Source organism: Echinops telfairi, unplaced genomic scaffold (genome assembly GCF_000313985.2).
Source record: "Echinops telfairi isolate 266 unplaced genomic scaffold, ASM31398v2 ScPeMD7_7468;HRSCAF=8506_0, whole genome shotgun sequence".
In the NCBI taxonomy this organism is placed as follows: domain Eukaryota; kingdom Metazoa; phylum Chordata; class Mammalia; order Afrosoricida; family Tenrecidae; genus Echinops; species Echinops telfairi.
This window is the reverse complement of record NW_022111369.1, coordinates 33,927,398-33,945,057: the sequence shown is the minus strand read 5'-3', so window position 1 is coordinate 33,945,057 and position 17,660 is coordinate 33,927,398. Positions and strand designations below refer to the sequence as shown.

General features: G+C 42.9%; 1 protein-coding gene across 1 annotated transcript in view; it reads right to left on the bottom strand.

Moving 5' to 3' along the window:
• The window catches only part of WDFY3 (WD repeat and FYVE domain containing 3), a 242,492-nt gene that overhangs the window by 194,162 nt on the left and 30,670 nt on the right, over positions 1 to 17,660 (bottom strand). The window contains exon 2 of the mRNA XM_045284341.1: positions 162 to 372. Coding sequence (XP_045140276.1) covers positions 162 to 341 — 180 coding nt within the window. The 5' untranslated portion in view covers positions 342 to 372. The remainder of the gene's footprint in view (positions 1 to 161; positions 373 to 17,660) is intronic.

The following is a 17,660-nucleotide window of genomic DNA, read 5'->3' as shown; positions in this document are numbered from 1 at the left end:
ATCTGATGGCAGTCAGTTTGGTTTGGGTTTGAGGTCTTTGTAGCACACTGGAAGAAGGAATGAAACATCACGTTTCTGAAAGACTAGCCCATCTCATCAATTTTTCTACTGGAGACTTTTCACAGCCGCTGGAAGGCATGTATTTGACATCCTGGACTTACCCTGTTAAACACTGGCAGCATCATGTACAGCTTCTCTTCCTGTTCCTTCTGGGTCATGTGCCGGGGAGGATGGCACAACTCCGTGAAGAGACGGCGGAGGTGCATCAACCCTAAGGCATTGTCTTGCGGGCTGCACTCCTCCTGCCTCGGCCGCCCCATGATCCTTTTCACCATGTTCATCTTGGCTAGTTGGTGATAAACACTTCTAACTCTGCAGGGAAGAAGTTAACAGACAAATGGTCAAAATACCAACATCTTGAGTGCGTATAAGGAGTCAGACACATTAGAAAACTCTTATCAAGACAGGATTTTCTGCTGGAAAAGGCAGGAGAAACCTTAAATATGGTAAGTCTCCTAGAATGACAAATTATGTACCACAAACTAAATTATTAAGGTTTCTACTGCCTTTGGCACAATTTGTAGAACGGGCAAATAATAATTGGACAAACAACACATTGCCAATTAAGTTAGATCAATTTCAACAAGGGATCACACAGCTTAATATTATGTTGCTCAATAGCTGAGCATATGAAGAAAGAATGAAGGAACAGATTGTTCACCCTAAGCTCAAAATAGTGAAAGAAAAAACATCCACAGTTTTCTGTTTCCTGGAGAGTTTTCTATAAATACATGCGTTTATCTCAAATATACTCCATCCTTTGTTGTCCCTACATGAGAATTGTAGACTGGGTAACCGCTGAAGGGTTTACCTTCTGTAATGGTTATAAAATCTGAAAATTCAGTTATATTATATCCCAATATACCTTATCAATCTTAAGAGAGCAGAGAATGTCTAATAAGAGATCACTAACTATCAAAAGACAGGAAGGACAGGATAATTCACCTCTACTTAAACAAGTATTTTAAAACTGTAGGTTGAAACCTTTGGGTAGGTAACATAATAGATCATCCTGGGCATTTTAATGACTGGAATAAAATATATATTAAATAACAGTACATGATAAGGAAAGCTATTATTTGGTAAAACTTTTTATGTAAAGAGCTGTGTGAGCAGGCCTTGTATGGACTTCAACACTCTTCTACTCACTGAATGGCTGGCAGCTACAAACCACCCAGAAGCACCTCAGAAGAAAGGCCTGGCACTTACTTGTGAAAGATTAATCCAGAGAAGACCCTATTGAGACCAATTCTATTCTGGCACATATGCGGTTTCCGTGCGTCAGAATTAACCCAGCAGCAATTGACTTGGTTTTCCTCTAAGTGTATGTCTGTGCATGTCCACCTGTGTGGGATCAGTCATAATGTAAAATGTATCCCTTTCAGGAGATGCATTACAAAAGAAAGCTTACAAAACAAAAAACTCACTGGTTTAGACTTTATTCCCAAATTAATAAGCTTTCAGAAAGCATCATGAGCCCTTCTTAGCTGGTACTGAACTGTGCCAGCAATTAAGCTAATGCTCAGGCACAAAACCAGGATGTCTCACAAAGGTACACGTGAAGCTGGGGGGACCTCCTGGGTGTGCAGAAGGGTAAGAGGAAATTTGCTTTCTAATCTGTAGGAAAGCGGGCTTAATCTGAAGATTAACTTTTCATTTCTCTGTTGAAACCATATGAACCAATACGTCATTTCTTAAGAAATGAAGGACTGTTGCAAGCCTGGGGCTTTACTTGCTAAATATCTGCCTATGGACTTTTTTTTAACCGTAAGGACTAGTACCTTAAACATGTTCTTCCTGGAGAATGTTGAGTGAGTTCCATATTTGGCTACAGCATATGCGGAAAGACTAGTTCGGCGGCAAAAGGACGACAAGCTGAGGCAACTTGCCAGAGCCGAGCAGCAGAGAGGAAGAATCTGCCGAGCCTGGACGGTGTCTTACTGTAAGGAGCGCCTACTGGGCTGGGGGTGGGCACTCTCTATGCTAACCTGCTTGGTCTTAAAGAAACCAGCGCTTAGACACACAGCCCAAGACCAGAGGAGTACACTTAAACCACAAAAATAACGAAGAATACCCAAACCAACACACATCATCCTTCAAAGATAGGTACATCCTCTAAGTAACAGGCACACGCATATGTGGACATGTCCATATTATAACTAAGAAATAGACTCAAATAACCTGGCAGTTAGTAGTTGGAAGTTCCCAAAACAAAAATAAAATTTGACACCAGGTACAAAAATCTTGTAAATTAGCCGACTCTTTCAAGTATTCACAATTATGCTTTTTCTTTAGTCTATAGTTCAAGTTCATAACCTGGAGTTTATGGATGGGACTTAGCCCCTCAAACTTCAGTTAAAATTTGTTTAAGAGATCCTTCTCAGTGGTTCTCAACCTTCCTAAGGCCACGCCCTTTAATACAGTTCCTCGTGTTGTGGTGACTCCCAACCATAAAATTACTTTCGTTGCTACTTCTTCACTGTAATTGTGCTACCGTTATGAATCGGGCGACCCCTGTGAAAGGGTCTTTCAAAAGGGCCTATGTCCCTTGGTTGGGGGAGGGGGAGTCAAGAATTACTCTCTATTTTAGAGTTGAAAAGCATTTCAAATCATTCCACCTGCTCTTAGATCCAATTTAAGCAGGTGGATGGAAGGGAGGATCAATTCTGTACTTAAGAGGAGTCCCCGCAACTCACAGTTAAAAAAAAAAAATGTAGCCGCAATAAAAGCTAGATTTTCAAGAAGCACAAAATTTGGACACACCCCTGAAACCATGCCAAGGTGATGCTTAACCCTTAAACTGACACCCCCACCAACCCCGCCCAACACACACACACCTGGAGATCCTTTGAAGCCAAGAAGTGCCTTATCTGAATAAGTGTATCTGCACTGAGAATTGTGCTCTTTAAAGAAATAGCTAGGTGAGATCAAATTAATAACACCTTGACATTTTAGGGGGAAAGGATTTAAGGCAATGGTCGGATAACAATTCAAAGAAGGATGGATGAACGATGAAAACCTGAAGAACGCAGTCAATGAGCTCTACGAGTAGAAGCTGCTGAAATGGTATTATGACCTGCATGTTCACCAGAACAAACCGGAACTGAAACGAGAATTCGGAGCTCTTGGATCCTATTTGGAGGGAAAGATGAGACTTTCTGCTCCCATAAAGAGCCACAGTCTCAGAAACCCACAGGGACAACTTGACCCTGTCCTGTAGGGTTGTTCTGAGTTGGCATCAACTTTATGGCAGGGAGTTGGTTTGTTTCAGATTCTAGCTGAAGGAGCCCTGGTCGTGCAGCGAGATAAGCAATGGGCTGTTAACCACATGGTGGTAATTCCAAGCCACCGGCTGCTCCCCGGGTGAGGTGAGACTGCCTGCTCCTATAAAGACTTGGAAACCCCATACAGGCATTGCTGTGAGTGGAAACAACTCAATGACAGTGGGTTTGAGTGCCCATCATGGGCGTAGCTAGACTCGTGTGTCTATTCTAAATTATGAAATGTTGTGGAAGTTGAGATGCTATTGCTAACTTTATAGCATCAGTTAATAATCTGAATATAAAGTTACCAGTAAATATTTTCTGATTTTTCTGGATAATTATACCTTTCACCTTTCTTTTTATCAAAAATCTAATATTAACTAGATGGAATCTAGTTCTTATGGCAACATTTGTTATTCATCAGCAAGAAAAGAACCGTGTACTTAAATATAGCCCTTCTAGCTAGTCTTCAGGAGCCCTGGTAGCACAGTGGTTACGCTTTGGGCTGCTAACCAGAAGGCCAGTAATTCGAAGCTACCTGTCTTGGAAACCCACAGGGGCAGTTCTACTCGGTCCTGTAGGGTCACTATGAGTCAGTATTGACGCAATGGCAATGAGTTTGGTTTGGTTTGGTTTGAGTCATGGTCTTTGTAATTCCCACACAATGACTGGGCGAGATTATGCAAATAAGATATATGGGACTCTAATGTGGACACTGGTCAATTTTGCCATCCCATTGGGTATGAAATGAGCTATCTCAGAAGTAAGAATAGGGGAAATCTCAGGGTCATGAAGAAAGAAGAGCCATGAGCAGAACATCTCCTTTGGCTCCTGAGATCCCTACTCGGAGAAGCGGCAGTGGCGGAGGTGGCAGCAGAGGCAGCAGCACCAAGAGCTTGAGGCAATGGCAGGCTTCCTGAATAACAGAACAAGTCAAGCTGAGAGCCTTTGGGTAGGAGGCGGCTTGAAGAATGGGATGCCTTGGGGCATTCATCAGCCCTAAAGGAGCTTTGTAATACTTGCCCTAGCAGGACAGAGGCCAAGGGAAGATGCTGTCCTGATTGGATAATTGCTGTATCCTGGTCATTTCTTATCCTGATTTGTATAACCTGTTAACTTCCTTAATACAGTCCATACTCATGAAAAAAAAAGAAAAGAACTGTGATACGTTTTGTGTCAACTTGGCTGGGCCCAGGGTTCTCAGTAGTTTCGAAGTAATCCCCCAGGGTGTGATCTAATACAGGGTAATCAACTCCAGGATGGGATTCTAACAAAGTAATTAACTCAGAGGGCCAGCAGCTATGGGGGAACCCAGCTTCCTTAACTAGGTCAAAGACTCAATGCCAAGAGCTGTCAGCAGACCGCTAACCTTGCATTCATTTAACTGTGCATCCACCTGTCATCTTGCTTCCTGGTTCATCAGCCTTTTAGCTACATGAGTCAAAAAAAAGTCTCCAGGTTACCGACTGACCCACGGACTTGCACTGGACTAGACTTACCCACTTCTACAACCATGTGAGCCATTGCTTGATATTAATCTCTTTCTATATACAGGCGTATGTAAGTATTACTGGTTTTGCTTCTCTAGAGAACCCTGCCTAATAAAAGGGCCTACAATTGACTAGAACAGTGGTTCTCAACCTGTGGGTCGCGACCCCTTTGGGAGGTTGAATGACCCTTTCACAGGGGTCGCCTGATTCATAACAGGAGCAAAATGACAGTTAAGAAATAGCAACGAAAATAACTTTATGGTTGGGGAGTCACCACAACATATTAAGTGGGTCACAGCATTAGGAAGGTTGAGAACCACTGGCCTAGAAGCTATGTGATTTTACTATTTCTCAATGGTTTAGTGTTTCCCAAAGTGGGCGGTATCACTCTCTGGTGGGTACTGGCACAATCTGGGGAAAGAAGGTACCTATACTTTATCCTGGACTATAGGCTACTATTGTGTGAGGGGCCATCAAGTTGGCTCCAACCCACAGCAATTGTAGGCACAATAGAATGAAATGCTGCCAGGCCCTGCACCATCATCACAACTGTCCCTGTGCCTGAGCTCATTGATGTGGCCACGCTGTCCACCCATCTCCCTCAGGGCCTTCCTCTTTTTCGCCGCCGCTCCACTTGACCAAACATGATGTCCTTCTCCGGGGATTGGACTCTCCTGACAACGTGTCCAAAATACAAAGTCAAAGTCTTGCCATCCTTGCCTCTAAGGAGCACTCTGGCTTTACTTCTTCCAATAGAGATTAGTTTATCCTCTTAGCAGTCCAGGCATGGTACTGTCAATATTCTTCTCCAGCATCACAAGTCAACTGCATCAATTCTTCTATGGTCTTCCTTATTCAATGACCAATTTGAATGACTATAGTATATACAGCCATTGAATGGGCTAGTAACAAAGTTTTAAACTGCCAGGGGGTACTGAGTAATTTTCTTTTTCCCTAAAAAAGGGGCTAGTATGCCAAATAAGTCTGGGAACCTAAAGCTTAGATTATTTCAAGGACGGATGGAGCTCAGAATCCTCCTTTTCTCTTCATTCACCAACAAAGCATTATCAGATTGCTAAATCAGTACTTTGTTCGTAGTAGGTTAGTCTAAGTACATTTAAAACCCAGAAGTCTTCCATTCAGGACACTCTTCAGAAATCATAGAATACAAAGAATATGTAAGTGCCATTAACGTTATGATTTGCTTTTACAAGGTTATCTCCAAATCATAGAAACCTTTACTGAAAAATGAAAGCTGCTGTTTCCCAACATGTCCTCCATCAAGGCTGACAGATTTCTGAAGGCGGTTCCAGCTCTCGAACCCTTCCTCAGTAAGTATGCATCTGATTGACACCATGTCAAAATGGCAACTTCAGCATCCTTGATGTACTCAAACTAAGTTCCTTTTCAATGTTTTTTTAGTTTGGGGATCAAAAAGAAGTCTTAAGGGTCAAGATCAGTACAGTGGAGTGAAAGCGGCAGGTTTCCCAGTAAACTTCTCATTGGACAGCCCTTGCTTTCTGTGTTAGACAGTTCTCTAGAGAAACAAAACCAGGACACTTATGATTTTATAGGTAGCTAGAAAGAGATAGATACAGCACGAAGGAATATGACAGCTAATTAGTCCACAGAGCAGTATAGAAGGCTCAGTTCAATTCACATCCGTGGAACAGTTAATATACTGGAAGTCCTTCAACTCAGAGGACTGCTGAGTCCAAGGTCAAGAAGCAGACAGCTGAGTCTTCCATAGGGCAATTCAGGCAGAGTCCACCCACAGGCAGCAAACAGCAGGGCGGGTCACCAATAGTCAGCAGCTCAGGAGCTTAGCGAAGCAGACCCAGATAGGATATAAAACTCAAGGGATGCAAGACAACAGGATCTGACAGCCTGAAGCTTAAGCGATGTATACACCAGCAATGTGTCAAAAGAGCCTCAAGCTCTAGCAACATAATCCATGGGTTAGCTGTCCCACAGGTAATGTAGCTCACAAGTTGAGGCAGAGAACTAGCTAAAGCAGCTGCAAGCTGTTCCAATCATCAGAGAGTGAGAGAGGGGCAGGGCTTGTGGAGCCATTTATCTCTTTGCCCTCCAATCAAACTGGGACCTTATTAATTCCACTTGTTCCTACTGGCCAGCTTGGCACAATAACCTACCTATCACACCAACCCAAACCCAATCTACTGCCATCAAGTCAATTCTGAATCACAGCGACCCTATACAGGGATTCCATGACCCTAAACCTTTAAGAGAGCAGACAGCCTCATCTTTCTCTCATGGAGTGGCTCCTGGGTTTAAACCTTGAACTTTGTGGTTAGTATCCCAATGCTAGCCCAACAATGCAACCAGGGCTCCTTCCTACTACAGTAAACCTTAAGCAAAGGTCAGCATATGGACTGCCACTCATCAATGTGTATCTACTGTCGGGGCTTGCATGTTGCTCTGATTCTAGAAGCTGTGCCTCTAGTATTTAGAATACTGGCAGGGAAACCCATACTGGCTAGATTTCAAAAAAGCTTCTGGTAAGGCAGACAAGAAAGGCTTGCCAATCTACTTCTGAAAACTAGTAGATGCAAATCCTGTAGGTCAGAGCACAACATGTCCAACATAATGTTGGGAGATGAGCCCCTAGGTACAAGTCACTCGATACTCCCTGAGTGTGACAATGGGCTCAAGCATTGTCAACAACCATGAAGACGAGGCAAGACCAGGCTCCATTTCATTCTGTTGTAAACTGGGGTCATCAGGAACTGACTCAAGGACAACTAACAACAACAAGCATCTACAACTAGGTGTAAACATGAAACAAAACTTAATATCTAGCCAGATGGTCAAAAATTCTTACAAAGACCCATCTGCCACACTTCCTATTATTCCATACAACATGTTCAGGCATCAAGAGAATACTCCAAACTTTGGCAAAAGGCAAAAAACAAAACACCCCCCTCCGCACCACCACACTACGCACCCTCAAATCTGAAGGGATAAAGCAAGCTAGACTTATATATAACACAGGTGAGGATGGTGTACTGGTCAGGCGTTAGGGCTGCTAACTGCAATGTCACCTGTTCATTCCAAACCACCAGCCATTCTCTTGGAGAAAGATGGGGTTTTCTATTCCGGTAAAGAATTACAGACTCAGGAACTCACACGGGCAGTTCTAGCCCATCTTATAGGGATCTATGAGTTGGCATCGACTCAATGGCAGTGAGGTTTTTGGTGGTGGTGGTGTTTTTTATGAAAAGTATATGGAACTTTGGTGATGTATGGGTAAGACTCAGCTGCCAATTAAAGGATCAATGTTTCAAACTCACCAGTGGTTTCACAGAAGAAAAGACCCGTCCTTGTAATATTATAATATTATAACTAAGAAATCCGATGGGGCAGTTGTACTGTCGTATAGAAAAATGTATGAGTGGAAATCAACTTCAAGTCACACGGGAACAACATGCTGAACATATCAGGACGATATATAAGACTGGATGATAAATATAAGCTGACATGTGAAATATTTAAGGAAGAATTTTTGAAAGAAAGCAGTATTGTAGCATTAAAAAATCATTATTGGCAAAAAAAATACGGTAGCAGAAGAAATATATAAAGAAGTTATGGCTAAGAGCTTTGTGAAATGAATGCAGACACTAATCCCCAGAGCCAGCAAGCACAGATTGAAGCAATTATGAAAAATACCAACAAATCTACTCTCAGGCACATCCTTTTCAAGCTGTATTGCAAATCACAGACAAAGAAAAAAATCTCAATAGACACTAAGGGCCGTGAGGGGAGGCACACCTTCACAATATGAACAAGGATGAAATTACAAGTGACTTCTTAGCAGAAGCATGCAAGCAGACAGGAATGAAGTAAAATGTTTAGTGATCAGAGAAAAAAGAAAATAACCTAGAATTTTATGTCCACTGAAATTAACTTTCGAAGTAGCAACAAAACATTCTTAGACAATCAAAAACCAAGGAAATGTATTGCTAGCTGAACTACCTTGCAAGAGATGTAAAAATTCCAAGAAGAATTACACAAGTCAGAAAATTTGATCTACATAAATGCAGGAATTAGAAGAAGAATAAGAGAAGGTACTAAAATTTAAAAAAAAATCTTGTTAATTGATCCAAATGATAACTATTTGCTAAAAGTAATGCTAGGAGTGCTGGTGGCATAGTGCTTATGGCTGAGCTACAATCTGCAGGGTTGGCAGTTTGAAAGCATCAGTCAATCTGCAAGAGAAAGACAGCGCTTTCTACTGCTGTAGAGTTACAAGGTCTACCCTGTCCCATAGGGTTCTCATGAGTCCTCCTCAACTCGATGGCAGTGGAGAGAGAGAGAGAGAGAGAGATGATAATGATTAATTTGATGACAATGACTCATGGAATGGGAGAGGGGTGACAGCAATGTCAAGAGAGAACAGAGGAGAAATTGGGAATACCCAACACCATCCACTAAGTCTGAGCACTAGATACTGTTATCTGAAGGTGAAACTCACTGCCATGGAACCAATGCCCTTTAGGACAGGCTAGACCTGCCCCTGAGAGCAAGACGAACTCTTGACGGCAATAGAAAGCCCCGTCTTTCTCCCAAGAAACCAGCTGGTGGTTTTAAACTGCTGACTTGGGTATTGCAGCCTAAGGAATAACTAACTACACCACCAGGGCTCCTGAGGGTAGATAGAGACTAGTAAAAAGTGTAGATTAGAAACTCTAGGGTAACCACTTTTAAAAAAAATAATTTTATTGGGGGCTCATACCATTCTTATCACAATCATTACATACAACCACTGTGTCAAGCACATTTGTACATTTGTTGCTGTCATCATTCTCAAAACATTTACTTTCTACTTGAGCCCTTGGGATCAGCTCCTCATTTTTTGCCCTCCCTCCCTGCCCCACCCTCCCCATCATGAACCCTTGATAATTTATAAATTATTATTTTGTCATGTCTTACGTCTCCCTACACCCACTGTTCTGTTGTCCGTCCCCCAGGGAGAGGGTTATATATAGATCCTTGTAATTGGTTCCCCCTTTCTACTCCACCCTCCCGGTATTGCCACTCTCACCATCTGTCCTGGATTCCCAGTGTTTCCAGTTCTTATCTATACCAGTGTACAGTATACATGCTCCGGTCTAGTGGCATTTATAAGGCAGAATTGGGATCATGGGGGGTGGGGGGTGGGGGGTGGAGGAAGCATTTAGGAACTAGAGGAAAGTTGTGTTTCATTGTTGCTACACTGCACCCTGTCTGGCTCGTCTCCTCTCTGCGACCCTTATATAAGGGGATGTCCAGTTGCCTACAGATGGGCTTTGGTTCCCCACTCCACACTCCTCCTCATTCACAATGATATGATTTTTTTTTCTTTTGATACCTGAAACCTCATCACTTTTTTAAAACGTTTAAAAGGCACAGTAGATAGCGCCAAGGGGAGAGAGATACAAGGGAACTGAAGATAATGTTCCATCAAAACTGGGAGAAGGCAAAAACACAGGGAGCAAAAACCATCACAAATAGGAACAGTTAACAAACACGGTAGACAACAATTCAATTATCTTCAACTCCCACTTTCAACTGAATGTTCTAAAATTACTGTTACAGATTGAATTTTGTTTCTAAAAAAATATGTGTTTGTTGTCTCCTAAATGGCGCATACGGAGACAGGGGACAATAATGGGGACACACGGCAGGGAGACAGTGTGGGGATGGAGCATAACAGATCAGCAATTGGAGTAAAGCCGAGCCACAGAGCCCCTGAGGAGCCCCAAGAATGGACTTCGGGTGAGGAGGGGCAGCCCCTGATCTCCCTCAGGACCAGGGGGAGGGTCTCATGGGGACCAGCAAACAGGCCTGGACCTATGTAGGGTTTTTTTTTTTCTTCTTTTCTCTCATCTTTTCCTTTTTCCTTTTCTTTTTTCAACCGTATGTTTTCTTATTGTTCAGACTAGGGCATGGATGGGTTGACTAATTATATGGGTTGGACCATGGGAGAGAAGCCCAGGGAAAAAGCAATGAGGCCAATGGCCCCAGTAGGTGGAGGGGGAAGGAGGTGGGGAGAAGGTAGGAGAACAACTAGGAAAGCAGAACCAGCATCTAGGAGCAGGTAGCGATCCTGTGAGCATCAGAGCAACACGAAGCTAGTGGAGAGGAAGCACTAAGAGGTGGAAGAAGGGGAAAGTGAGGGCGGGGCAGGAGGAGGCAACAGGAAACAGAGGCAAGCTCTAGGAAGCAAAGGCATACTTAGGGAGATTAATAGAGGTGTGCACTTATGCAAATACATTACTCCGTAACAATAGTGGTATTGGCCTATGTACATCTATTTATAAGGCAATACACTGAAGCTGCAGACGGGCCTTCCCTCATACCTTCCCTCAACACAAGAACACTTTGTTCTAACAAATTGGCATTCTGTGATGCTCAACAACCACCATCCCCTCTGCCCCACCCCACCCCCCACGATTGCTGAAGACAAGATGGGTGCATAAGCTGATGTGGTGAAGACAGAAGATGGTGCCCGGCTATTAAAAGACACAGTGTCTGAGGTCTTAAAGACTAGAAGTTAAACAAGCGGCCATCCACAAGGAAGCAACAAGCCCACATGGAAGAAGCACACCAACTGGCGTGAGTATGAGGTTTCATCGAGACCAGGTAATGGGCATCAGAAGATTCACAACAAACAAACAAAAATGCATTGGTGAAAATGGAGTGGGGGGGTGTTGGAGTGAAGACCCAAAGCCCATCTATGGACAATGGAACATCCTCCACAGAGGGGTCGAGGGAGGAGGTGAGTCAATCAGGTTGCAGTAGAGCACTAATGGGTCACGCAATTACCTCTGATCTCTGGAGGTGCTCTCACACACTCCCACCCCACCCCCGCTAGCATGACTCAGTGCTGCTTCCCAATCTAGACTAGACGGGAGCATGTACATAGGTGTAGACAAGAGATAGGACTCACAACACATGGAACCCAGGAACAGGAATGGGAACAGAGATACCAAAAGGGTAGGGGAAGGGGGCAGAGTTGGGGAGGGAGGGGGGCAGAGTTGGGGAGGGAGGGGGGCACCTATCACAGTGAATGGCGCATAATCACACACCCCCAGCCAGGGGGAAGAACAACAGAAACCAGAGGGGAAGGGAGACAGCGGTCAGTGTGAGATTTGAAAATAATTAACAACCTACAATCTATCAAGGGGCCACTAGGGTTGGGGTGGGGGGGGTGTAAGGGGAAAAAAGAGGCGCTGATCCCAAGGGCTCAATGGAAAGTAAATGTCTAGAAAAGAACGATGGAATGTATGTACGAATATGCCGATTCATCTGATGTATCATTTGTAATAAGAGTTGTAGGAGCCCCTAATAAAATGACTTTTTTAAAAAATGTGCTAAAGTCCTGACCTTTGTGCCTATAAATGTGATCCTGCTTCAGAGACAGGGCTTTTCTTTGGCTCTGCTGAGGAAGGCGGTCCAGAACCAGCACACTGCGCTCTGGTCCATTCCAAGGCCTGGAGACCCTGCAGGGCAGAGTGGAGCTGCTCCCTGGAGTCAGGTTGTACAGCTGTATGGAGGCAGGCTGCCTCAGCCTCCGCGTTCTTCCAACCACTGACCCAGCCTAGATGTAGCCACTTCTGAATGAAGTCTTTAAAGGGCACGGACTAGAACAGAACATTCAGGAGGGGAAGACACTAGCCAAGGATCACAACAGAGACGGATGACTGTCAGGGAACGCCAGGGGCTGCCAACAGTGAAAACCCTCAACCAGAGCCTATGTCTGGGGTGGGACTTAGAGTTTCCAAAACTGTGAGGAGATGAATTTTTGTTTTTCGGAACTACCCATTAGAAGTGTCATCCACCCATCCATCATCCATCACTCACCCACCCACCCACCCATCCATCCATCTATCTACTCATCTATCTATCACTTTATTTTGGTAACAGCAACACTAAGAAATGGAGACACATACTAAATGAAAGACCACAACTATGAGGGTAGATATAAAAGCAAGACACAACTCTATGCTGTCTACAAGCAAGCTACTTGCATTCTAAATACTCAGGCACAAAAGGAAGGGATGAAGAAAGTGATTTCAGGTTAACTGTAGTCAATAAATCAGAGTAGCTATATTACTTTGCCCAAAAGGCAGTCTTCAGAACCAGGAAAATTAGCAAGGACACAGAGAGAAATTACAGAATGATAAAGGCATCAATCTGACAAAAAGTTCTATGGCCCTAGCCATGTCTGACCAAACAACAGGGTATCAATTCAAAGTACGTGAGGCAAAGCTCAGGGACCTGAAGGCAAAGACAAGCACACTATTAAAGCTGCAGACGTTGGCACCCCTTGTTCAGTATGGTTCTGTGATGCTCTCAAATCCCACAATGTTTAATAGTTATGCATTCAATGATAATTATTTTGATTGATTAGGCATTCAAAATACTTATGTATAATCACTAGCCAGAAGTGAGAAATAGATACTGTGTTAGACCAGGCTGACTAGAGAAACAAATCCAGGGACATTTGTATATGTAAAATAAAGAGATTTATATAAAAGAGAAATTGTATATTTTTTTTAAAAATCCCAGCCCAGTCCAAAGCAAGTCCCTAAGTCCGGTATTAGTCGCTAAATCCAATAATAGTCCTTAAATCCCTCTGCAGACTCATGCAGCACACACAATGGTGCAAAATGCAGGAAGATCACAGGCCAGTGTGTGCAACTTCTTGTGGGTCCCTTGGCGGTTGAGGCATCCCCAGGGCTTGCTCAAGTCTCAGCATGGCTCCATGAGGCTTGTCAAAAGGAACGTGAAGCAGGGGTGGGGTGGGGTCCTCCTCCCAGCAGAAAAGAAGAGGGAGTTCCCAGAATCCTCACAGGAGAAGGCCAATCCCACAAGAAGGCATCATCAGGCTGTGACTTGATTGACAGGCCATACATTTTCAAATCAGATTAGTAAATGTCTAGAGTGCATTAGTAAATGCCTAGAGCAGGGTCCTCAAACTATGGCCCGTGGGCCACATGCGGCCCGCCGGGTGTTTTTGCCCCGTTTTGGTTTTTACTTCAAAATAAGATAGGTGCAGTATGCATAGGAATTTTTTCATAGTTTTTTTTTTTAACTATAGTCTGGCCCTGGGTCTGAGGGACAGTGAACTGGCCCCCTGTTTAAAAAGTTTGAGGACCCCTGGCCTAGATAAAGGACTAATCAATCATTTATTTCATGATTATGCCCGTTTAAAAAGTTTGAGGACCCCTGGCCTAGATAAAGGACTAATCAATCATTTATTTCATGATTATGCCCTTGATGAGGTATGTAAAAAACCTATCACCAAGCCCAAGGTCACATGAAGTTCTAGGAAAAACACATTTCTGTCATAGTGACTTACTTGTCCTCTCTTTCATCGGGACCATGCGTTACTGTCGCTACTATTTTATGGTGGCACACATTTACCAGGAAGTAGTCATTATTCTCCTGAGGTTTGGAGAACAGATTGTGCTTTCATAAATTCATGGTCAAATGAAAGAGACTGACAAATAAGCAGCAAGAAATGATGCTGACTTAAACAGGTTAGAAACTTTTAAATTAAAAAACAAATAATGTAATTTTTCTAGAGTAGTTAAAGAACTGTGAAGGTTGTCTATAGGATGTGAATTAAAACACATAAATTATAAGCATCTAAGAACTTATGTTTCAATACATAGCTTTTAGTGAGGCACACTACAATTAGTAGGTTGAGAATTCAAAATGTCTAGATTAAAAGTTTGGCACTGCTACTTATGTAAGTCTTTCAACATTCCTTCATCCACTACCCACTTTGAACAAGAGATACAATGAGAAAAAGCTTTGGGTACCACTATTGAGAAAATTATAGGGAGCCCTGATGGAGTAATGGTTAAACATTGGGCTGCGACCCTCACGGGTAGCAGTTCAAAACCACCAGTTCCTCCAAAGGAGAAAGAAGGACTTTCTAATCCCCCAAACAGGGACCGTCTTGGAAACTCACAGGCCAGTTCTAGCCTGTCCTATAGGGTTGCTATGAATCAGTACTAACTCGATGACAATGAGGTTGATTGGTTGGGCTGAGGAAATTTTAAGTTGCAGAGGGGAAAATGAGGGGCCGGGTGGCAGGAGAGGAGAATCACTACGAAGAGGGAGCCAGGTTTGGTTGGTAAGCAGATGATGTCAAAACAAAAGGCAGTAAGCCAGAATCCAGTGGGAGTTTCTGCATCCACAACATGAGAACGAGGAGCAGCTCACAGAGGAAGTCAGCATACCAGAACTGACAACAAATCAGTATCCAACAGGGTCGGTATGTAGGTTGTGATTGGAAAATGATCAAAGGAAACGACCAATATAATTGTGTACAGTTATATTAGTAGGATCTGATAATGAAAAAAATATTGATCAAATAATGACATCAACAAAAAACATTATGTAAAATAAATGTTGGCTTCTTCACAAACCGTTATATGATCATGGGAAGTCTATGTGAGCTTTTACTTTCATTTTTTTTTCTAAACAGCGATACTTAAACTTCTAGCTAAATGCTGCTCTTACAGCCTTAGAAGAGACTCAGTGGACATGACAGTGCTCAAAAATATTTTTTAAAAATCCCCTTTAAAAATCACTCTGAGCACTTTATAACCTACATCTGAAAATTAGTGTCATCAGCTGTCATGTTTTACCAAACGTGGAATTACCCAGCTTGCTCATTTGCTTGAGTTGCCAAACTTCCTCTCGATTAACTTTTGCTTGTTAATAAATACCAAATCCATTTAACAGATTGGAAACGCACCATTAATAATCGAAAGGACACAGTACAGATTTTCAGTTGGTTCTGGGGGGAGTTATTAAATAAATGTATTGAGTAATAGCACTGTTGAAATTTAATCCCCAAGTAATCACTATGTAGAAGAGATGATGGGAATATCAACTCCAGTTGGTTCAGCACGTCCATGCCTTGGTGGTGTAGTGCACCACTCGTTGGGCTGCTAACCTCAAAGTTAACAGTTTGAACCACCAACGGCTCCCTGGGAGACAAATGAGGCTTTCTACTCCCGTAAACATGTACAGACTCTTCCCAAAGGAGAGTTCCACTCTGTCCTGTAAGGTCACTATGAGTTAGAATCAAACTGATGGCAGTAAGTGGGGTGCTGCTTCTATATTCTTTTTTAAAATTCTAAACAGATAAGAACATGACCTCTTAAAACTGGCATCATGAACTATAATAGGGAAAAATCAAAAACCCTGTGCAAGTATCAAACCTCTTTAAAATGTGGTGTCCATCTATTTTTGAAGGTCCATCTGCTGCCATATCCCTGTCCTCTCATCCTATGCTCATGCTACTCCACCAACCTGCTCGTCCCTGAACAGGAGTCCCTGGTGGCACAGTTAAACGCTTGATTACAGGCCAAAGGGTCGGTGGCTTGAATCCACCCAGCGGTACCTTGGAAGTTAGGCCTGGCAATCTGCTTCTGCAGAGGTCGCAGCCTTGAAAATCCTGGGAGCACACACAGGTCTACTATGAAAGACAAGGCGGAAACATCCTGATGGCAACCGACTCCTGGCTTTGGTATTCCCTGAACAAGCCAGGCCGTTTCAAACTCTTAATGCTTTTTCCACACAATCTAAAATGCCCTCTTCAATTTTTTTAAAGAAAAAACTACGTGACAACCTGTATTAAATATTCTATGATCTTACCTAATCCTAAGACAATTTGGACCTTTCATTCCAATAGTCCTTGATTCAAAGAAATCTCTATGAAGGCATATACGCCCCTGCCCCCAAACGAGCCCCTCTCATTCCCAGGCATAATCACTCTGCTTTCAGTAGCCCAGAGTTACCACTACAAGGAGGGGAGACGTTAATTCTAAAGAAATAATGTTTTTCAGTGTTAGAAAATATCTTCATAATCACAGGGTTATAATTTCTTAAACAAGTAAACACACAATTGACCCTATCAAAACACATGCAAATCAAAATGAAAGTAAGGACAAGCCACAGGTTTGGGGGGAGAATAGTTGCAGCATCCATGCAGTAAACAAAAAAGCAGGAAATCCAAAATAGATCAAATATGCCGACAGATCCATTAGAGGAAAACACTGGACCCACAGAAAATGGAGAGGCAAACAGGCATCACACAGAAAATATTAGCAGCAGCAAATACATGAAGAGCTGTACAACTTCAATATAAAAATTGCAACTTCAAATTAAACCACGGTGAATTATTATTTGTGGTAGGCAGAATGGGGAGCTCCCAAAAAAGTCCACACCCTAGTCCTTTAAATTTAGGCCTATGTTGTCATATATGACAAAAGAAAACCAACTTCACAGTCTGTTTAAATCAAGGGTTTGGGGATGAGACGAGTATCCCGGATGGATAAAATTGCAAGGACTCCCAGAAGAGAGAGGCAGGAGTCTGAAAAAGTTTGAAATGGTGCAATCACAAACCAAATAATTCTCCTAACTCCCAAAACTAAGCCAATTCTGACTCACAGTGATCCTAAAGGAGAGTCTAGAACTTCCCCCTGTGAGTTTCCAAGAATAATCTTTTAAAGGAGAAAAGGCTTCATCTTTTGGACAACAGCAGTTTCGAACACCTTGTGGTTAGCAGACCAATGTATAATCCACTGTGCCATCTCAGATCCTAAGGAATACGAGCAGCCCTCTATAGAGGGTTTCTGAGGCTAGAAATCTTTTGGGGAGTAGACCACTTCATCTTTCTCCTGTGTAGGTTTAAACTGCTGGCCTGGCAGTTAGCATTGTTTGGAAAACACCAGAAAACAATTATCCCCAAGAGCTTCCCAAAGGAATGCAGCTCTGTAGATGCACTGAACTGAGCCCTGTGAGGCAGGAACTTTTTTTTTTT